Source organism: Phallusia mammillata, chromosome 1 (genome assembly GCF_965637545.1).
Source record: "Phallusia mammillata chromosome 1, kaPhaMamm4.hap1.1, whole genome shotgun sequence".
NCBI classification, from domain to species: Eukaryota; Metazoa; Chordata; class Ascidiacea; order Phlebobranchia; family Ascidiidae; genus Phallusia; species Phallusia mammillata.
This window is the reverse complement of record NC_137252.1, coordinates 4181078-4203305: the sequence shown is the minus strand read 5'-3', so window position 1 is coordinate 4203305 and position 22228 is coordinate 4181078. Positions and strand designations below refer to the sequence as shown.

The window sequence follows — 22228 nt, the reverse complement described above, 5'->3', positions numbered from 1 at the left end:
GAAATTGTTTTAGAGTACGTGAATTACGTGAATTGTTTTAGAGTACGTGAAATAGAAAATCAGAGCGGGTTATTTCTATTAGTCTACAGAAAAGTTTCTGAACTATTCCGTTTACCTAATAAATATTTTCTCGTGTTAGAAGCTTCTTTCCAAAATGCTTTGTAAATGTTTAGTTTGGCGGTACATTCGTTCTTGTAAATCGATAGTGCTTTAGTTATGATAATGCCGTTATCATATATAGTATTATAGTGTTTGTTATTTAATAATAGATATACACACATATTTGTTAAAACAACAAAAACTGTTAAATCTTTTCAAGACTTTTGTCTTAAAAATTTTCCAGTGATTTTCATATTTAACGCTGGATCCGTGATCATGAATGTAATACACATACAGGTTTGTTGCAACAACAGGAATCGCCCCGAGCTAATCGCGTGCAGCTATTGAATTTGCTTTGGAACGCCGCGTTTCATCAAGAAACATGGAAAACTATTTATATCTGTGTTTCAGATTTTGTTGGTTATATAAAAAAAAAAATAATAAAATATTTTTGGGTGTTCCAGATTTTGTTTTAGGCTTTAACTGCTCAAACTAAACAACGAAATGACAAATGATTAATTATGTTGAAAAGGTGATGACGTACCCACAAGTCCCATCAGTTAAATGTGATGAAAAACGACGGTAGAGCGAAATGCATAGGAAGAAGAAGTTTGACATCATAATGAGAATTCGAACGCAGAAGATTGTTTGCTTGTTTACTTTGGTGCTCGTCGCATTCCTTTACTTCCTGAAGCCGCAAAACGCAATCGAAAAAAGTGTCCGAAGCGTCAGCGATCACGTGTTTCGCGCTGAGCCAAACACACGTGACAGCAAGTGTCCGTTGCCATGGAGACCGACTTACGAAGAGCCGAGAACTTCAGCACATCCGCTAGTGGCGCTAGATCCGAAAAAGTTCCTCCTACCGATGTTGATCAACGGACCCAACAATCAGCTTGTTGGATTCCGGAAATCAATGTTTGTCGCGATTCGAATGAACAGGACCATTGTTCTTCCCACTTTCCACAAGCACAACGCTAATATGTGAGTTGCCGCGAAAACTTTGCTCTCAATAAGCACCTGTTAATATAAAGCAGTGCTCTTCAACCAATGTGCACAAAATATGCATGGGGTGTACCAGTACGAAAACGTATATAGGGTACATTACAAATATTTAATGAACCATTAATATTTGACTTTCAGGATATTTGAAAAAAATGTTGGTTTCAACTGATGTATAAATGAGCCTGTATTTTTTTAAAAGTTCATGCCTAACACTTTCAGTGCGGTTGATGATGATATGCATAATGATTTTTCATATCGCTTTTTACCTCAGTTTACCTTTTGAATAAAAACAGAGTGCATGAGTTCGTCACAACAACTTTGAGGGTTCACCAAACCGAAAAAAAGGTTGAAGAGCACTCATATAGAGAACTTTAAAATGACAGAAACAACTAAAAAATGTACCACATATAAACTTAATACTGGACTTAAATAAATGTTTGATTGCGCAATTTATTTGATAAATTTAGTAGTGTACAACCTGTGGTCCTACGGTCTTACTGACACATATTTAAACCATCGCCACTGGTATATTAGACCACACATGCTGGCGGTCATGCAACTATTAACACCCCATTTTTTGACTTTTCCTTTTGAAACGGTAAGGACGTTTTGAAACACGTTTCAAATCTTGTTTTTCAGTTTTAAGTCCACTAATAAGGTGAATCCCCTACACCGAGTAGACCTCGAATACATGAAACGCTTTATCAGGTTTGTCACGCTCGACCGGCTTCGTGAGCGTTGCCATGGTAACATCGACGCCGTCTATCGCTTGCAAGAAACGTCATCGAATCATTACGCAAAAGTCGAAGCAGTGCTCGATATGAAGTTAAAACGAAAGGTTGGTGTGGCAGGGGTGTGGCAGGGGTGTGTCCGAGTTAGGTTGGGAAGATTCGAATCATACCAAAGTACGTACTTGTCATGTGTTTTTTTCTACTTATTTAAAGAAAGTTATGTTTTAAATACAAACAAGCTAACTGCAGATAATTTATTGTTCCTGATTTGCTTCCGGATATTTTAGTTTATTTGCTCTGACAAAACTTTTTAATCCGTCGCTCAAATATTAGCTACAAAAAGTATAGTAATTGCGACATGACCAGAAGGATTATTTTACCCCTAAAAAGAAGAAGCCTTGTAAATAACAAATAATTTTTTTATCTTCTAATTTCTGGTTCAGAAAGATGGCTCGGTGTTAGAATATCCCGCGGATCTAAAACTTAAAGGAAACGAACGTTTTATCGGAGTTCCTACTGACAGAAAAGGAATTTTGGATTTATACCCAAACAAGGTTCGTCACAACATTTTCACAAACTTGAAAGTTTAGGGCCATTACCTCTGTACAGAAAAACAACCCCTGTTAAAAGAACGTTTTAAACCACAGGTTTACGTAGATATAATCATATTAAACTAATTGTTTAAAGTTCCCTCGGCATAATCCTTGTTTCAAATCTTTTTAAATTAGCAAAAATATCTTGTACAGTTTCGACCAAATTTTTTTTGAATATCTCAATGCCGATACACCATAGTTCTTTGTTTAATTTTTACATCAGGCTCGTTGTGCTCTTCACCCGTTCCATTTTGCGAACCTGAATATCCGAGAGAAAAAACCCTCTGGTCCGGAACCAACGTCAATTGGTAGGTTCTCAGTATGTTGAAATGAACCCGAACCAACATATACATCTTAATTTATAAGCTTGTGCTGCCAGGCATAATATTAAGATAAAAATTCTGGCAAATTCTGGCAAATGAAAGCGACGTGTATAGGACGTCGAAACGTCGGAATAAAAATATATTTGCCAGAAGAGCTCTATTAACTTGATATACACTTTAAGTACTATTTTGTGACACGTAGAAAGCTATGGAGTAACAACAAAGTTGTCATTATAAGCGATCCAGCTGCTTCTTAGAGGTTTGCAATCACCGCCTTGATCTTTACGATATGGCGTCCTACTAATTACAACAGGGCAATTTAAGTGACACGTCAGCGATTTATTTAAATCAGGGGTTCCCAACCTGTGGTACGCGTACCACTAGTGGTACGCGAAGGTTTTTCAGGTGGTACGCGAGTAGATTCTGTTTTTTTTTCACAAAAACCTAGATTCACAACTTTATATTTTCTTTACAGTAAACAAAAACAAAAATCTCATCCAATTTAGTTGTGGTGCTGTAGTGTTATTTTAGTAGGCCAATATTATTCTTCTGAATTAAATATGATTCGATCAAATTAGTTGTTCTGCAAGAAGTGGTACACATGGCAGTACAGAGCATCCAAGTGGTACGAGACCGTAAAAAGGTTGGGAACCCCTGATTTAAATGAATATTCCTAAAAAGTGCAAAACAGCTACATATAGCTGGGTATTTGGCAATGCAAAATAGATCTTTCTCCGTCTTTTAACTCTCATAATTGCAAAGATGGCATTAATGCTTAAGATATTTTATTAAGAAACTGGCGAGATGGGCAAAATACACATTGTAAAGTTTACATTAATTAATTTTGTTGCTTGGCAAAGCAAAGTTTTTTTTTCAAATATGACCTTGAAAAATTATTTTGACCTCAAACAGATCTGACAGCACTTAAGGACGAAAAACTGTACGGCGAAATTGTTCGTTTCACTCGAACGCCCCCTTACATCGTCACCATGGCAACGCAGTTTATTGCTGACGTCATGGGCGGTCGCCCTTACGTCAGCGTTCACTGGCGCTACGATCGCAAGGACTGGATGAAAAGGTAACATCTATAATTAATTTGTGTTTGAAAAGAAAGATTTTGGCATATTTTTTTTGTAGCAAATATTCGGAAGTAATTGCTCGCCTAACAGGTCTTCTCAAACTATGGTTAGGATACGAAATCACTCGAAAATGTCTCAACCAAAAATCCTAAGAACATAAATTTACAACACCAAAACGAACTGTTATACCGGGTTTGCTTAATGAAAAACACGATTTTAGGTGCATTGAAATATTCAGCTGTTGTAAGTTTATGCGCAAAAATGGAATCGTTCGTATGAAGCAGACTCAGATCGGGATTCAGTTTAAGCGCCAGAGAGAAATGATAAAACAATTATCACAACATTTCTAAAATTTTGACGCAATGTTATGTTGCTACTTGCTAGTAGCGTAGCAAAAAAATACACATTTTACCCAATAAGGTTTGTACGATTAAAAAATGGTCAGATAATCAACCAAGTCGAAAGTCTCTGACATTGGCCCAACTGTACAAAGTTATTTTGCGGCTCACTGCTGTTTGAAGTAATACGCCAGTTCCTTTTTCAGAAACGAGTTTGCCGACGCCTGTAATAACATCGAACCAAATGCTCACTGGGAGCATGTAAAAAAACGAAAGAGTAAAAAAGAACAACAGTTTTAATTTTGTCAACAGATGTTTAGACCCAGTTCCTCACGCCAAAAAGGAATTTCAACAAAAGTGTGACATCATAGTAAAGTTCCGACCAGTAGACATTGCTTCCGCCATTCATAGTTCGGTGCGTAATTTACCACGCGATGACGTACCCCATGACGTGTACATTGCGTCACCGCCCTCCGAGGTGCCGCTTCTCCTGGAAGTTGGAAAAGAAATGAAAAAGAAATACGTAAGTCGAATCATACAATCTTCAGATGTTATACATAACAAAATGTATTGATGTGTCTTTCTGGTAAAATTGCTGAAAGTTTGTGTTCAAAGTTTTACTCTACATGTATACAGGTATAATAAGTGGCCTTCATGAACAAAATAAGTAATTTGATGCAAAAACATCCTCAGAGATGTGTGTTATGTTGATTGACTTAGAATCGAGGAAAGTTTTAAAAACAGATTTTGTCTTTGCAACGTGCCATTTGTAAATGAGTTACACCAATCCTCCCTTTGTTTTCCAAATATACTGGCCAAAAAATCACTTTCATATTTCATACAGAATTTATTCAACCTCTCACTTTATTTTATTCTATACTCTAGAATTGGAAGTTATTTACGTCAGATGACGTAGTGAAGTTTTGGAAAACAACCTACAGGTCATGTGACTGGTTGTGGGATGACGTCACCGATGACGTTTTGTCCACAACTGAGATCGAAATCTGCTCTCGGGGAATTATATTTCACAGGTGACCGAAATTCAGAAACATCTATATTTTATTAGGGTTATCAATTCATGTTTATATTTTTCAAAAGTTTAATGTAAGTATTTGTAAAAAACGTTAAAGCATTTAGAGCAGGGGTGTGCAACATTTTTTGTTGGTTGGCCATATAACCAATTTCGGACGTCAAGCGAAGACCACACAATTTTTTTCATGTACACACTAAATTTGAAATTCTTTCAAAGCATCAATAAGGGAATTATTACGTCACATTCGGTAAAGTACTTGCAAACTGCTATGGCCCACAGGTTGGAAAACGCTGATTTCGCTTATACTTGTTACCTATAGTGTAGCAACTTAGGAAATTTACCATAAACTAGTGGAAAATTTTGCGGAATTATCAGAAGAATTGCAATTTTTACTCTGGATTAGTGTGTTGGTGGGAGCCACACGGAATAGCTTGGCTGGCCGGATTGTGGCCTGCGGGCCACTTGTTGCACATCCCTGGTTTAGAGCAAAAATTAGGCAAAGAAATTGTATGTACAAAAATTACTCTTTCCGAACCACAGGTCGGACGCATCCACGTGGTCAAACAATGTCAAATTGAAACGCACGGATGACGTCATCTCGCAAAGGTTCATGTCACACGACTCTGCGATTTTCGATCTTGTTCAGCGAGTTGTGCACGGAGTTCAATGAGTTCAAAAGTACTCTGTACTCCAATCTGTATTCGCATTGTATGAAGCTTTATTGGGGTGGCATTGGCTTGTCATTTTGGTGGAAGAAGATTCGACAGATGAATCTTGAAGTGAGTGCTGCATTTGCTGCTGAAACAGCGAGTCATATGACTGTGCATAATTATTTTAAACACACTTTAAACAGGAAGTTAAAGAAACTATACAAATCGACTAAGATGAATATGTTCATACGGGGATGGATCAGCCCCGATACAAATCGACTGAGATGAATATGTTCATACGGGGATCAGCCCCGATACAAATCGACTAAGATGAATATGTTCATACGGAGATCAGCCCCGATACAAATCGACTAAGATGAATATGTTCATACGGGGATCAGCCCCGAAGCGTCTATGCAGACCAGCAATCTCACACTCATATGTTAATCACAATACGCCAGGACAAATGCTTGGTGATTGGCTGATTCGGTATGACGCCTTTAATAGGCTTGGCGTACAAATCGAAGCAGTAACCTACAATCAAATACGGTTTAAACTGAACAAAGTGTCTCCAGGACAGTCGCTTTGTATGAACAAAAGAGTTTAAAATGTGAAAACGTTGTTCCAACACAATTTGTTGCATTAAAAATTGTTCAATGAGGGACCTTTGTCCTAAGCAACAAAATAAGATAATTTAGAAATTATTCGGAAAATTAAGATTTCTCCTCAAAGGCATTGTCAGTTTCTGACTGAAGTAAAAATCTGTTTTTGCTTGTGAAAAATATTTGATGTGCAAAATGATTCATATTTATTAAAAACTGTTTACACAAACGTTTCATCATTTGCTGTTGCTATCATTCGTGCAAAAATAAATTCAAAACGCAACAGCAAAGAGTCTTCTTTTCACTGCAGTCTTGTTGCTGCATTGAAATTACCCATAAAACGAACTCATTGAAAATATTTCAAATTTTCATTTAGATAAGAGATTGTCGTTGAGAATGACAACTATGTCTTTATGGTGTGCAATGTATTAAAATCACAGGGCACGTATATAGAGAAACCGCTGTGCACTCCTAGCTATTTAAAAGAAATAAAGCTCACAGGCTAAAACCTGTTTCTTATTGAATTTGTAGCCCCGAGGCTATTGGACGTATATGTCGTTTCCGACAATCTTGCCAAATTTGATGCAACTTAGATATCAGTACATGACAGCAAGGGTAAAGTTTTATCGCAAGTATTATGTATCAGGCAATACCTTGAAATGCGATGCTAGGTCGAAATCTAATTTTTAAAAGTATGTGGAAATTTTGAAAGTGAAGGTCAAGATGAAAATCTCAGCTGTATTAAGACAATGTCAAAATATCAAAAAGAGTGAAGTGTTGTATGTTGTTAGGTTCGTGTCATATGTAAAGTTTATTAAGCGTTTTTGAAAAATATTGGTGAGGGTTTTTTTGCCAGTACAAACGTTTTTTGCTTGACAGCACTTTTTCTTCTTCAAAAATCGGAACAAATGTTTTAAACTACAAGAAAGTGTATCAAAGTGGTTAAACCATAAGTTTACTCCAAAACATGTTTAATTAATTTTATGGAACAATAATTTATTTGTTTATTATATTTGTTATAAATTCAAACTCAGAATGGATTTGTGTTTGTTAGGTGCAGAACAATATACACAAAAATATAAACCTAAAAGTTTGTAAAACCACAATAATTTGGAACAGCCTAAAGCATTTTCACGAGCCAATGTCATCAGATCAGGAGTCTGCGGTTGCCACTACAAATAAACACGTGACTATGTACTGATGCCTTGTGGGTATTACGTCATTACCAAGGAATGGAAACTAAAAGGATTGTTGTACGAGTGGCTTTCCTTCTGATGCCTCTTGTTACTTTGGGTTTTATCACTTCGTTTAAAATCGAACAAAGTTATGTGACAAGTTACTTTCTACAAAAAGAAACTCGACCTCGTTTTCTTGGAGGACGACCTGTTTACAAATCGAAAACGCTAAGGACGAATTGCCCCATCAAGTGGAAAAATTTTAGCGCGGAAAATGGACACGTTAAGCCAATGATCAATTTGAGAAGGGATAAATATTTGCTCCCAGTGTTAATAAATGGACCAAACAATCAGTTGATCGGATTTAGGAAATCAATTTACATTGCAATTCACCTTAACCGTACAGTTGTTCTGCCCAAGTTCTTCAAACACATGTCGGATAAGTAAGTACAATCACAATTAAAAAAAACTGTGTGGAATTAAAGATTTCTGTAAAAAGTACCTTCAAATCATTAATTTTTACCGGTTTAACTTGATTTTTGGTAATTTTATGAAGCAAAATATTTGGGATTAACCTAAGTATCCTAAAAAACTTTTTGCCAGTTTGAATGACTTAAACTATACTTTCAAATCTCTGTAACATATACCAAGCTTAAAACAAACTTGTTAAAGTTTTGCAACAAATAAATACATAACCATAAATCTGCAAATATTTTAGTGAAATTGAGGCAGGTCATAGACTGGACCTGATGAAACTTTCTAAACTGGTTTCCTTCATCACCATTGATCAGTACAAAGAAAAATGCAACAACACAGTTGATGCGGTGTTCAAGATTTCGTTACTGACACCGAGACGTTACAATATTATCGAACGTATCACTGGATTACAATTGTTTCCTAACAAGGTAATGACCATTTTGTTTAAACTTCTTGATTACATTTTTTAAATAGAAATTGTAAATACTATAATCATGTTTTTGTTGTTTATTTGTTACAAAACTCGTTTCTGTGTTAAAAGAGTCCTGGTTTTTTTTTATTCCTATAGATCCTGAAAAGTGTGTTCAAAAATCATTGCTGCTTGAGCTAAAATGTGTTAAAATAAATACTGCAACAAAAACATGGCTTTTAAACAACTCAACTCAAACTTTTGTTCTGATTCAGCCAGTTGTTTCAAAGTTTTTCTTATTTTAACAAGTTTTTTTTTGTTTTTTTTTTGAAACCACAGTATATTTTTCCTGCTAAACAATAAAGCTAAACATTGTTTTGCTGGGGCCTTGATTTCAAGCTGTTGATCATAGGATACTAAGTTGAGTTAGTTTTGCAGAAATCTAGAAAACTTAAGACCGGAATATCGGAATATCCCATCAACATGACAATAAACGGAAAAGGAATCGGATACGACACACAGGAGATGAAACAATTATACGAAAGCGAGGTAAAAAATAATACATCAGAAATTCTCACCGTTTGTCGAAATCTACTGTAACTTTTGAAAACTTCTGGGTCTAAAGTCATCCACCGTTTATTAAGATGCAATTATTTTACCTAAGTAAAAGGCATCTTTGGTAAGTTATTCAAGTAGAGCAGTAGTTCTCAAACTGTGCGTTGTTTCAATTGTCCAAGGGCGTCGTAGAATAGTTTCGTTTCGTGGCTTTTTGTGGTTGTATCAACAAACACAACTTTAATAATAAGTTTATTAATTAACTTTTATTTGCTGGTGCGTCGCAAGACTAGAAAACTTTCCCAGGGGCGTCGCAACAAAAAACAGTTTGAGAACCACTGAAATAGATAATGACATTTAGGCCCCATAGCACCCTTATTTAGTCTAAGTAAAGTTAAAATGTTAAGTGCCTGTCTGGTTTTTAACACTAAAATACTGAACACTGCTGAGTAAGATCAATATACTAACAATACGATTACAAACTGGTGTAATTTTATTGTGCAATTGTGAAATTAATATGTTTCTAAACAACCTTTATTTTGCAGAGAGCATGTGCAATTCATCCATTCCAATTCTCCAACATTAAGGTGAAAGAAAAAAGGCCCAAACCGGAAAAACCAATACCATTGGGTTAGTCCTCAAAATCGGAAATAACTAAGTTTGTTTAATAACTTCTAAATATAACTTACAAAAATTCTATTTGAATAACAAACTATCTGAATGGAGAGGTCAAAAGTTTCAAAATATTTTGTAAGTAACTTTGTTTGGATCTATAATCAAGTCCGAATCATACTTTTCTATGCATAAGACAATTTCGGTTTAGATTCACTAAAGTTATCCGTTTCAGACTTCGATAAAATAACGGAAGCTGACCTCTATTCCGAAATCATCCGTTTTACGCCATTCCCTCCCCACATCAAACAACTTGCTAAACACTGTATTTCTGACGTCATGCAGAATAAAAGTTTTGTCAGTGTTCATTGGAGATATGATGAAGGCGATTGGATGTTGAGGTGAACCTTGCGTTAACTCCATCTAGTATTAGGCACTTTTGCGGTTAGGTGACAAGCTAGGAAAATCCATTATAAAGTGGGATTTGAACCCACAGACAAACGATTGACTAATCACACAAACTTTTGGTCAAGTCCAACTTTTATGTAAACTTTTAAAACAGAATTCAGGTTTGGGTCTCTTCGCATGGGTTAACACAAAATTAACCATCGTAAAGTAACATATTCAATTTTGAGATTTCTACGATAACATTCGCAACAGATTTGTCAAAACCAAGAACTAAACTAAATGAAACTGGATTTGGAATTGTACTGTAAAAAAAAAACCGCAAATCCATATCCAATGCCCTGCTATGTCAAGAATCTGCCCGCGGCTGGCGCACTTTCAACTAAGCTGTATTGGGATTCCAGGTCTGACCTAACGATACGCGTATGTGAAAAAAAACGAGCGTAATCACAAACAAAACCGGTAGAGATGTTGAACATAGTGAATTTAAAGTGGCGGAAACAACAAATACCGTTGTAGCGTATACAATAAAATGTATTCACTATACACCGAGTTTCTAAAATGTTTTCATCTCCTTTTTTGTGGTGAATGGTTAGGTTTATTCTTTTGTCATCCGTCAAGCGAAGCTCAAATGATTTTTAATCTTTCACCGGGTTTGAACCCGGGAATTTACCGAGGACTAGGTTTGATCATTTTTTGTGTCTGCACAGGGGCAGGAGTCTTTGGAACACTCAGCCAAATTAATTATTTTTTCTCTCGGAATAAGAATGCTCTTCTGTGGCTAGAACTTGTTTATATAATACGTTTTTTTTATTCTTGCCATTTCAGGTGTGCTAACAGTGGGAAGAACTCCTCCAAGCGCCAAATGTGCAACAAGATCCAATCAATTAAACCAAGTCACATAACAGAGGGGATTCGAACCAAAATGAAGAAAATCGAGCAAAAAGTTAAAGTTACAAACATCTACGTTGCCTCGCCACCCTCGCAAACTCAAAATATTCTCCAAGTCAAACAACTTCTCAAGCAGAAATATGTAAGAGGCGTTTTGATTGTAAATACGCTAAAACTTTGTAAACAAATAAATAACATGTAAATGTAAAAAAGAAAAATACCCGCCTTCCTGGCTAATCCATAATCTCAAGTTAAGACAAGTTCAAATCTTAGGTTTTCAAACCTCTTACTTTTAGTTTCGTAACAAATCCTGTAAGTATTTTAAGTGAACTCCCGTGCAGCAACCAAATTTGTAACTTATTTTTAAAATCAAAGCATTTCCAGTTGATCCGTTAAATTTGGACCGGAGAACACAAACGTGGGCGTGGGTTCAGATTCATTTCCGCTTATCTAAACACCGCGTTTCCTTGTTCATTGTTCTAACCCAGTGGTCCCCAACCGGGGTGGAATTCCTCCCTAGGGAGGAATTTTTTGAGTTCAGGGGAGAAATTTCACAAAAACTACAAAAAAATTACATTGGAAATGTTACAGAATATTTTTGTGTATACATTATTATGTCCATTATAATTTGGACCCGGTTCACATTTTGTAAAGGATTCTGAATGGACATCCCTAATTGTAAGGTCTATTTCAAATTGCTATAATTTTTTATGTTATATTTGTTTTTCTTCTTATGGGGAGGAATGAATAGTTCGAAAATGGGCGAAGGGTGGAATGTAACAAAAAAGGTTGGGAACCACTGTTCTAACCCACATGTGGTAATGCTTTGGAGACCAGCTTAACTCGGTGTAACGCTTTGCAATAGGTCTGTGGCCTTACTTAGCCTTCTTCACTTTACAAATGTTTTTGACGGATAAATGCGATTGCCCAATTAGTTTTTAAAAAACAGTTTTAATCATTATGCATTATTACGTTATTAAACATTTTGTGACGACAGGACTACGACCTTTACACGTCCGATGACGTCATGGCGCATTGGAAAGGTCACTACGGGTCATGCGACTGGATCTGGAAAAACGTTAACGATTTGTTATCTTCAGTTGAGATGGAGATTTGTTCGCAAGCAACTGTGTTTCTGAAGTGAGTATAGCAGGGTGATATTTCAACGTTAGACTCTTCGGGATTTATAGAAAGTTTTTTTAAATGTCGTTCAAAGAAGAAAATAAAAATTTAAATTTGCATTCTGAATAAGTCCGAAAAAATGTTTTTTTCTTTTACGCAATTAATACTTACGCAACAGACTCAAGTATAGGTGTGTTTTTAGTTTGGATTAAAATTGTTTGAGAACTTTAATCCCAGTTTCGACGAAGTCAAAATTTTGACAATGTATCTTTTCTTAAAAAAATGTTTGAGACCCCTGCACCAGATGAACGGTGTGACAGAAAAGAACTAATGCAAACTATGTTTACTTCACGGTTTAGATCGCTGGGGTCGTCATGGTCTGTCAATGTGTCCCTGATGCGAACTAAAGACATTGCTCCACTCTCGGCAATGGACGATGAGATCTACAAGTACATTACAATGCAGCTTGACGATAAACAAACCTAATCTGGTCTTCCTGGCAAATATTGTTGAAGCAACAGCGCTTTGGTGTCTTAGCTTGATGCAGATGATATTCGAGAAGTTGAATCAGTAGTTCCTAACGTTGGGAATTGGTTTTCGAGAGGGACAACTTCAAAAGGCTGACGAAATTTTGCTTAGAATCTTGCCTGTCCTGTGTTCAAATACTTTCTGCTTGTTAGGGATGGTACGCTGTTTGAAAGCTGGTTTAAACTCAGGCATTGTATAATTGCACGTTTTTTTGCCGATACAAACGTTACATAATTTGTTGTTAATTGGTGTCCTGAACTGTGCAAATTGCTTTAAGTTCGCTTTAGCTTTTGAAATCATAAGGTTACTGTGGATCGCAGTTCGAGTGTAACTTGGTACAGAAAAACTGGTTTAGAAAGTTATTGGGATTTTGAGCATTTAATCCAAAATCGAGATTAGCGTGATAAAATACTGTTTTATTTTTTCTAATTTTAATCTATGCGTTTTTAATCGTGGCTTCAATTAGTGTTTTAGGTAATTGATGGTAAATCTGAGTTTGTTGGTAGTTATAATACATTATATTTCCATTCATTGACAAAGTGTATCCTGCATTGAATATATCTCGTTTGCACTGTTTCTGTGATGTGTGTTTGAAACATGGTTTTGGGATTTGATTTAAAAAACAAAACTTCCATAAAGATGACATAGTGAAAGTGAACTCATGCAGACGTTTCAACAATCGCTGTTTTCATCCTCGGTGCTAAATATCTTAGACGATATTGTTTATAATCAAGTTGCTGTACTAGTTGGTAGCGAGTAAGTATTGAGAATTATTGACAATGTCGTAACACAAACATTTGACGGCGATCAAATATTTAAACTAAGAAAAGATGAAGCACATTGGTAAACAGAAGAATCAAAAACATTGAAAGTTGAAATTCAATTCAAATGAAATGCCGTTTCGTCACACGTTGAACAGCAAATAGCCGGAGGCAAAATACAAGTGCTGGATTTGAAAACCAGACGCACTGTAATACCAACAACACAGAACAGGCGTGTATGAGTCAAAGCATTCGCAACTTATATGTGCTGATAACATCTGATAAGGTTCTGAGGTGTTCAGTGAATTGAAAGACTTGATTGTTGGCAAGGGCAAAAAGCACTGAATGTAAAAGCAGCTTACTTGAACAAAAGTCATTAAATAGATAAGTAGATATATGTATGCAACACTATATAAATGTCATTGTAGTTTCCGTCATGTGTTGGATTATGTGTGTGGTTTGGTGGTCAGAAATAAATCTAAACTACAAGCTCCAGTAACACTTTCATTTTTTGTGGAAATAGACAACAAGATGCCAATTAATTAAAGCTGTAAGGAAACACTGACAAGACTAATGCGAAATTTGGATTTAGATTTAGGAAAGGAACAACGAAATGGGGATTATAACAAAGTTATCAAGATTTGGAAAGTCAAAAACTATTCAAAGTTATTTTCCAGCCGCTTTGTTATTATTGTTTCTCACTTATGTAGTTTACTCCAAACGACAAAACAACCAGAGGAATGTGGAATTTGTAATTACAAGTCGTGACGAAGAAGTCCCATCCAAATTAACAGTTAAAGTAAATAGAAAAGAAACTTTTTATCAAAGTCAAACTGACAGGACTAATTCCCCTCAATGTCCAATACATTGGAGTCCTTTACCGAGAAAAATTAATGAATTTGTCAACCCTTTGATTGATGTTGATCGAAACAAGTATTTGCTTCCTCTTCTAATCAACGGCCCAAACAATCAACTGGTGGGATTTAGAAAGACGATATATATCGCGATAAAACTTAATCGTACAATTGTCATCCCAAAGTTCTTTAAACACCGACTCAACGAGTAAGTTTAGTGGTTAAACCTTTACTATACATTTAAAAACTATTTCGTGTTTTCGTTATAATGTAAGGATTTTTTCAAACAATTGCGTTTTCATTAAAATTAACATGCAACTATTTGGTTTTGCAACAAAACTAACGGTCTTAAACTGTCAAAATTAACGACTTTTCCCGAAATATGTTACAGTTATTTGCATGTGGCTAAGCATGAACTAACAACTGATCTAATTTTATCAAGTCCAAGTGGTGACTTTATCGATGCTTCTCATCGCATGAACTTTGACCTCTTGGCGACTTTTGTACGAACGGTCACGCTCGAGCAGTTTGTTGAAAGTTGCCATGGTAACATCGACGCGGTACTGCGCGTGCGCGAAATGACGCCATCGATGTACAAGGGACTGGAAAGACAATTTAACATGAATATTGTAGGAGGAAATGTAAGTTTTCACGAGTTAATGTTGGTGTGCTTTAGTGTTGTTTTTATTCATTAAAACTCTGTTTATATTCAGATGTAATTAAGATGCAAAAAATCAACGTATTTTGAATCCGAAAAAATTTAACACTTTCATTTGCTTGACCGGAATTGTTCATTTTGTTAACAGTCCGCACTTCTTACAGAAATTTTGTGAATAATTTTTAACATAAAAGCCCTGATTTTTATGTTAAATAAACGGGGTTAAACACGAAAAGCCTAAAAACCATAATAGAAGCTGATGATCCTGTAAAATGCACATTTTTTGTTTGTTTTTAGAGCCACAATCTTGAAGTGTTGCCTAAAGAGTTAAATGTTAAACATGGAAAAGATTTTATGATATTTAATTCATCAGCAAGCATCATTAGAAACCTGTATCAAACTGAGGTGAGAAAAAAATCATAAATGTTTTAATCACCTCAAGCAACAACAGGACCTTTGTCCAAGTACAGTTTACAGCTATTGGGTAAAGTTGAATACAGAACTGCTCACGTCGATTTGAAAAACTTTATGAGAAGATTAAACATTGGAATTTGCATAGCTAAAAGAAATAAACCGTCGATAACATGACAACATCGAATAAGTTGGCACCAGCCTTGTTGACAACTTTGATGCGTCCGACGTTTAATCATACCCACGTTGTCTTTGTGTATGAATTAGGATATTTCTGCGAAAAGTAAATTCTTTTAATGTAGAGTTTGCTGGTACTTGTATTTAGTAAACCCATTACTATTGACTTTACACAATAATCTGGGACTTGGTGTAAAGACGATAGAACGACAAAATAAATCAAACCAACTGAAACTTTAATTTCCAGAAATCTTGTGCAATTCATCCTTTCGAGTTTTCAAATCTTCAAATTCCGTCGAAAAATCCGAAGAGCGAACAACCAACTAACATGGGTGAGTTTGAAAACTAAATTATAACACCTGTGTAGCAGGGTTACAAAAGGCGGTATTCTGAAAATTTCCCGTTCTGTAAGACGTGGAAAAAATTGTCCAACCTGCCGTGAGATTCGAACCCATGTTACTAAGGACCAAAAAATCTTTTTGTTTAGTTTAGTCATTGTCAGAAACCCAACTGTGCACAGGTTGTAAGTTTGACTGTTACTTTTTTGCCTGTCAGCTGATCTCAGTGACGTAGATCTCTACTCTGAGATCATCCGATATACGCAACCGCCAAATCACGTGATCAAAATGGCAGAAAACTTTATTGTCGACGTCATCGGGGAAAGTCCCTACCTCTCAGTCCACTGGAGGTTCGATAAAGATGATTGGATGAGAAGGTGATCACGTGCAAATTAGTTTTCGGGATTTGTTTGGTGCAGCCGAAAAAAATATTTTAACAAATTTGTCATATTTTTAATGTTAAAAATAATGGCCCAAATAGGCGTAAAAAGCGGCATGCTTTATTATTCAAACGTTGCGGCAAATGCTCATGCCATCATCAGTGATACGAAGGCCACATCAGTTACACCCGTTTATACACACTTGAGTTGTTATATATGACATAACATTTCATACAATCTTGTTCGATTCTAAAATCGCCATTGAAGACAAGATTCCTACAAAAAATTCGTTATCTATCAACTACAATCCTACATTTATACTACACACAGATTACTAGTTTCGCTTGTTTTCGATAATTGATACGATATAAGCAGGGTTGCCATCGACAAGGACGCCAAAATAAGCCCAACCGAAAAACTGAAGTTTCATAAGAAACGAAACAAACGTTTTAAAACAAATCTTTGCATTTATACGAGTCATGATATCAAATGCCATATATTTTACCACAATCTCAATCTTGAGCTGCTGCCCCCGCGACCATCAAAATGATTAAGTGGGACAGAAAAATGAATGAATGATACATTTTACCAGAAACAATTTGTTCCATCAACTCCTTGTCTGTAGAAAATGTTTCGTACATCTCACGGCATCTCAGATCTAGGTTTACTTTCCCTATAGCAGGGATTTGATTGTCGTTTCACTACGTTTGTTCCTTGTAATTGATAAAAATAAGACAAAATGTAGACTCAGGCCAAAAACAAGGACATTTCCTTGAAATAACGACAGTAAATTAAGACCATAGTTCAAGATAAGGTCAAATCTTAGAAATAAGGATGGTATGGCAACCCTGGATATAAGGTATTAATATACAACTGCAATTTATAAAAACCAAACACTTCAAAAGTTATGGTCATCTGTGGCTGTATACCGCATGACTTTCTCATGAAAAAGATCTAAATCCGTTAAAAAAAACCTCGAAATATTTTAGGTGTCTTGCCAAAACACCATGGGGGACTCAGGAACGGCGAGAAATGTGCGACGTCATTCTCAAATTTACCCCTAAAGAAATCGCAGAGGCGATCCACAACAAAGCGAACCAAGTCGCAAATATCAACGACGTGTATCTCGCCTCGCCGCCAAGCGATGGTGACGTCATCGATGACGTAATTCGTATTCTGCAAACTGAACATGTAAGTTAACTGACGTGACTAGCAAACGTAAATGTTTCATGCATTCAAAGGGAACAGCACAAAACTAATTCGTAGATCTCCAAAATATGCATGAAAACACTTCAAAAAGAAAAAGTTTTGCTTTACTCGTCCGCATCAAATGCCCTGTGTGAAACCAGATACAGTTTTAGGGCAATGTTTCGTAGATTCAGACACGCTTTACTATAAAATACCATGACCAGATTGATTAGCACAAACGTACAGCAATATATAACCGAGTATTGCTCATCCAGCAGTTTTATCCTAAATAATCGGCTTCCCATACAAGACGCCTTAATTAGAATATTGGCATATCTTGCCAGACAAATTTGTTATAAAGCGAAGAAATGCAACCAAATACACCCAGCAATAGGATGTATCACCTTTAAAAACAACCCAACATTACACGCATGTCCTAATTATCTTTACTGGGCCACATGCGTTTCATCTTACCAGCGGCTGTTAATAGTTACCAGTGTCTACGTTTTATGACTTGCGTACAGATATAACTTGTATGTACCAAACTGTGATTCTAAATTCCAACTTCATAGAATATGCGGGTTTTCACATCCACCGATCTTCGCCAACATTGGAGAAAGTTCTACAGCTCGTGTGACTGGTTGTGGAAAGATGAAAACGATATTTTATCGACCGCTGAGATGGAAATTTGTCGAAGAGGAGCCGTGTTTTTGAGGTCAGTCCTGCATTTTAACACGGTGCATTGGAACTCCGTACGACTACAGACTCATAGATCTTGCTTTCGCAATCAACATACAATAATACGATTCCCCTTGAACACAGGCGCCGACACGTACCCGAAAGAGGGAAAGTTGAATGTCTAAACACGCGAGTCTAACAATATTTGCCCTGTTTACGTTTTTGGTTTTTATTTCATAACCTCTGCCGTTTGGGGCTTTTTCAAACGGACAAATGATACACGTAATGCGTGATTACGTGAGGATTTTAATTTACACGTAGAGTGTTTCAGATTTTAGGCAACGCAATCGCACGTACAGTACGTAATTTATGACTAACTTTGCATAATTATTTGATATCGTAACATGTGCCGAAATATGCTCTGCTGGCGCCAATGCCTTTGGATTTCATGTCACTGCTTGGGCCAAAGTTTTCTTTTTCAATTACGCATCCGGAGAAAGTGTGTGTGGATTTATTCCGTATTTTATCTTATTTCAGCTTTGTCTAGTAAATTGACTGTTTAACTTCAAGCCCTGATTTTGAAAAAATATCTGGGGCCTTTAATGTGAGCCAGCATACATCCATGAAATACAAACGAAAATGTTTCAGGTCGCCTTCATCAACTTGGTCGAAGAACGTTCGTCTGGGAAGAGACGAGGAGACGATGCCATTTGCGAGCAATGACGGAGTTATCCTTGCGCTCGTGAAGGAAGTTCACACCAACAAAAAGCCAAGCTGATCAACACACGTAAGGCTGGAATCAAAGCACCCGTCGCCGAAACAAGGATATTGACATGATCTTGATGTTTTACCTGCTGACAGTGCCGGATTAAGGGTCTGTTGGCCTGTAGGCACATTTTATAAGTGGCCCGAAATTCAAGGTTGCCAACTAAAAAATTAGAATTATCAGTGTTGCCAAATCATTTAAAGTGGCCTGGATTTTTGACTGGCCTGTGGGCACGTGCACTGCCTGCTGATATTCATCAGGCTCAAATATACACTTGTCCATGAACCAGCACACTAATGTGTGACCGAAATGCCGAAACACATCGACCAACATAAGCGGGAGTGTTCAGTCGATGTGCCGCATCAGTTCACATGATTCTTTAAGTTTTAAATCAAACTGTGCAATTACACATGTAATTTTCTTGTTGCTGTGATGCTGAAAGAAATCTCTATTTTGATATAGGCCTAAAACGGGCCAATGGAAACATATGTAGTGTCGAATGGGAACAGACAATGTCTCGCACCAAGAGACCTAAAATTTAGGTCTGAACCCGAAAGTAGAATCTCGTCAACAAAACCTGAATGAGAACAAAAAGTTTGTAAATATGCGGAAAAAAATGATGCTAAGTGTAATGTCAGGCTCGAACCAAGCCTGTTTTATTAAAGCTCAAGTCCGAACCGGACCTCAAACGCCCGACACGACTCACAACTCTTCTTGCACCAGCATTTTATTGTTCCTCTCCAGGTGCTTGTGTGTAGCTTTAGGACGCTTCATCATTCCAGCAATGCTTTAGGCTGTGCCAACAACAATCGTTGGCCAAAACAATGCCTGAACCTGGGGGTTAACAACGTTTGTCCTGAAGATCTGTAACTTACCTTGTTTTTCTTGCTTTACATGACCTGCTTCAAGTTTCCTGCTGACTTGTGGCTTTCGGTACAAAGAAACAGTGTAACATGTCAACAAACGTTAAAATCTTTAATTGAATAGAAGTAACATGAAACATGATTTGCTGAAAAAATTGGCACTGAACAGGCGAGGCTGTGCACAGCTTTTCACCCTGTTACCTGCAACAAACTTGAGTGTTGTAGCCTGGTTACAGTAGCAAACTGATTGTCACCAGCTACATAATTGAGGCATTATTGGCCTAAACAGTGTGTACTGTCTGCACCTTAATGTAATATATTGACACAGTGCAGACACTCCACTGTTTTCCATACAGTTGGATGAGCACAGTATACACAAATAAAAGTCCTTCTTAATAGGGTTACTAGTTACTACCTAGAATTGAGAATCAAATCAACAGCAGCAGAAAAGTTAGTGGCAACCCTTTCTGAAGGCAGATTGATTTTTGTTTCATCCCCTTCCAGGTATTTTCCTGTTTTGACAAGTATTCCATGCATTCCTGCATTAATTGCACCTCCAACATCATCGCGGACATCATCCCCCACCATTACACATTCATCTGGTTTGCATCTTAACAATAAAAACAAATCAACACAGTGTTTGCTGACACACTTCAGAACACTACATAGAGATAAGTTTATTAACTGAGTTGACATTTATTCATTCATTATTTTATGTTTTAAAACATGTCCGTGCAGAAATATGTTTTAGATCATGTCTGCCCAATAGGATCCTAACGTTATTGTACCAACAAATTAGTTTCAAAACAGTACAAAAAATAAATTAACTTCAATTGTTAATACCTACTAAAAGTTTTAAAAATATTTAAAAAATCCCACAGCAAAACTGAGTTTACTTAAATGATGGCAAGATGCAATACAGTTGTTGCTTTGGACCGGGAAAAAAAACAGTAGTGTACCAAAAACACACAAACAATTGCAGTCAATCCAATACAAGTTAGTTAAAGAAATTTTGTTCCAATTCAAGAAGCTCTTTAAGGAAGCTTACCCCAGATCTTCAATTGCACTATGAAAAAATCTTTTTTCAGGTTTTCCAACCACTATTGCCTGTTTGTCAGTGGCAAATTCCAGTGCAGTAACAAATGCTCCAGTTCCCAAAGCAAGATCATTGGGTCGTTTAAAATACCTAAAAGCAAAATTAGCTTAGCATCTACCAATGAAATGGTAAACAGTGTCAAAAAAAGAAAATGCAGACAAATGCAAGTTTAATTTATATATATTGAACAGAAATCCTGTTGTTACAGACTTTAAGGTAAATCAGTGACAGGAAAACAAAAAACATTTAAACAAATCATGAAGTACTGAAGCATACACAATATAAGTTAAACATATTGTTTTGTACATTTAAACAATACTGATAAAATTTGAGAGGAGTGGTAGTAAGAAGGAGAAAGATAGCTTGAAAAATAGTTAGCTTATAACTTTGAACATGCTTCTAAAACAGTAGATTGAATGCTACTGTATTGGTACGTAATGCTCAGATGGAACACCTTAGTTGCATTGGCTTGGTAAAACGAAAAAATACACTTTCAGTTGCAGATCAAAAACACAAAAAAACATTTCCACATATTATTGCATGTTTTCATTTTTATAGTAGGACCAAATCCACCAGCAAAGTACGATATTGAAATTCAATAACTTACCTCGCTTTGTTTATTGCAATCAGATCACATCTCCCAAGCAAAAGATTTAAAGCTTTGGTCATAGATTCATATTCAAAATGGCCTGGAGATAAACCCATCACAACACAATTTGGTTCCTTGGTTGACAAGCCATCAAAATCCTGTTTTGCAGAATCTGTCAACATGAGATATGGTCTCATACCTTTTGATTCCACCAATCTTCTTGCAGCTGTAAGTGAAGTAAAAATTTCGCTGAGTTTTATGTCGAAATCCATGTCTTGGAGACGAAGGTACAGCGAATTCAGACATTCTTTGGTCGTGTTGGTTACAAACTTGACTTTTAAGTTACTTCGTCTTAATTTTGCCAATGCTTCGTGTGAACCTGCTATTGGTTGTTTGTCGATGTGCAAAGTTCCACTCAGATCAACTAAAACAGCTTTTAAATGCTTCAATGACCGAGACATTTCACCAAAAAAATTGAAAGTTTTAAAATCACCTGACAGAAAAAGGGAAATTCCCCACCAAGGAATCAACTAAAAGTATTAAATTTGAAAAGTAAAATTTTAGTATTTACATTACTAGTAAATGTACTACAAGTAAAATTTAAGGCAAACCCATAATATATGTCAATCTATTATATATATAATGGGTTTAGATGTTGTTTTAAAGTCACCGAAAATCAAAATAAACCAAACGTTTCGTTAATGTTTTCACAAACTGTTTTTGAGGAAACTAAAGCAATGTATCGAAAAACTACTAGAAACCAGAAACAAATATTAAGCTTTAATTGGACAAAAACCGACGTTTGCCAAAATAATCAGACCAATTGTCGAGTTTTGAAGCCCTGG

The 22228-nt window shown here is 36.3% G+C and overlaps 4 protein-coding genes across 6 annotated transcripts; 3 read left to right on the top strand and 1 right to left on the bottom strand.

Annotated features, from left to right (window-relative positions):
- The first annotated feature begins 569 nt into the window (after positions 1–569).
- LOC145209425 (uncharacterized) lies at positions 570–5979 on the top strand. The gene is made up of 8 exons (XM_080079707.1): positions 570–1080; positions 1741–1939; positions 2276–2386; positions 2649–2733; positions 3661–3826; positions 4478–4688; positions 5051–5196; positions 5739–5979. Exons 1-8 carry the CDS (start codon positions 692–694, stop codon positions 5866–5868), a joined length of 1437 nt encoding a protein of 478 aa, XP_079935833.1. The 5' UTR covers positions 570–691; the 3' UTR covers positions 5869–5979.
- Positions 5980–7491: 1512 nt separating this feature from the next.
- LOC145209427 (uncharacterized) lies at positions 7492–13200 on the top strand. Its single transcript, XM_080079709.1, has 8 exons — positions 7492–8068; positions 8344–8530; positions 8950–9060; positions 9612–9696; positions 9914–10079; positions 10912–11116; positions 11972–12114; positions 12456–13200. Exons 1-8 carry the CDS (start codon positions 7683–7685, stop codon positions 12580–12582), a joined length of 1410 nt encoding a protein of 469 aa, XP_079935835.1. The 5' UTR covers positions 7492–7682; the 3' UTR covers positions 12583–13200.
- Positions 13201–13686: 486 nt separating this feature from the next.
- LOC145209424 (uncharacterized) lies at positions 13687–19927 on the top strand. 3 transcript variants are annotated; one of them, XM_080079704.1, is made up of 8 exons: positions 13913–14447; positions 14631–14880; positions 15195–15302; positions 15733–15817; positions 16041–16200; positions 17193–17394; positions 17964–18106; positions 18718–19927. In XM_080079704.1, exons 1-8 carry the CDS (start codon positions 13999–14001, stop codon positions 18845–18847), a joined length of 1527 nt encoding a protein of 508 aa, XP_079935830.1. In that variant the 5' UTR covers positions 13913–13998; the 3' UTR covers positions 18848–19927. The 3 variants fall into 3 exon arrangements, with proteins under 3 accessions (XP_079935832.1, XP_079935830.1, XP_079935831.1); XM_080079705.1 differs by having other exon boundaries at positions 13915–14447; positions 14682–14880; XM_080079706.1 differs by lacking the exon at positions 17193–17394 and having other exon boundaries at positions 13687–14447; positions 18718–18783.
- Positions 19785–21932, bottom strand: LOC145209433 (haloacid dehalogenase-like hydrolase domain-containing protein 2). Its single transcript, XM_080079716.1, has 3 exons — positions 21402–21932; positions 20747–20884; positions 19785–20308 (listed from the first exon to the last, which is right to left on the bottom strand). The coding sequence occupies exons 1-3, from the start codon at positions 21842–21844 to the stop codon at positions 20110–20112; spliced, it is 780 nt and encodes a 259-aa protein (XP_079935842.1). The 5' UTR covers positions 21845–21932; the 3' UTR covers positions 19785–20109.
- Between the last annotated feature and the right edge of the window lie 296 nt (positions 21933–22228).

Bases quoted from the DNA above. Each gene is read 5' to 3' on its own strand.
- LOC145209424 (XM_080079704.1), top strand. From the start codon at position 13,999: ATGGGGATTATAACAAAGTTATCAAGATTTGGAAAGTCAAAAACTATT. The intron at 14,448-14,630 runs GTAAGTTTAGTG...AATATGTTACAG, and splicing joins TTTAAACACCGACTCAACGA to TTATTTGCATGTGGCTAAGC. The intron at 18,107-18,717 runs GTCAGTCCTGCA...AAAATGTTTCAG, and splicing joins AGAGGAGCCGTGTTTTTGAG to GTCGCCTTCATCAACTTGGT.
- LOC145209433 (XM_080079716.1), bottom strand. From the start codon at position 21,844: ATGTCTCGGTCATTGAAGCATTTAAAAGCTGTTTTAGTTGATCTGAGT. The intron at 20,885-21,401 runs GTAAGTTATTGA...TTTTGCTTTTAG, and splicing joins ATTGCAATAAACAAAGCGAG to GTATTTTAAACGACCCAATG. The intron at 20,309-20,746 runs GTAAGCTTCCTT...TTTATTGTTAAG, and splicing joins AGTGCAATTGAAGATCTGGG to ATGCAAACCAGATGAATGTG.
- LOC145209427 (XM_080079709.1), top strand. From the start codon at position 7,683: ATGGAAACTAAAAGGATTGTTGTACGAGTGGCTTTCCTTCTGATGCCT. The intron at 9,061-9,611 runs GTAAAAAATAAT...TTTATTTTGCAG, and splicing joins AACAATTATACGAAAGCGAG to AGAGCATGTGCAATTCATCC. The intron at 12,115-12,455 runs GTGAGTATAGCA...TTCACGGTTTAG, and splicing joins CAAGCAACTGTGTTTCTGAA to ATCGCTGGGGTCGTCATGGT.
- LOC145209425 (XM_080079707.1), top strand. From the start codon at position 692: ATGCATAGGAAGAAGAAGTTTGACATCATAATGAGAATTCGAACGCAG. The intron at 1,081-1,740 runs GTGAGTTGCCGC...CTTGTTTTTCAG, and splicing joins CACAAGCACAACGCTAATAT to TTTTAAGTCCACTAATAAGG. The intron at 4,689-5,050 runs GTAAGTCGAATC...TCTATACTCTAG, and splicing joins AAGAAATGAAAAAGAAATAC to AATTGGAAGTTATTTACGTC.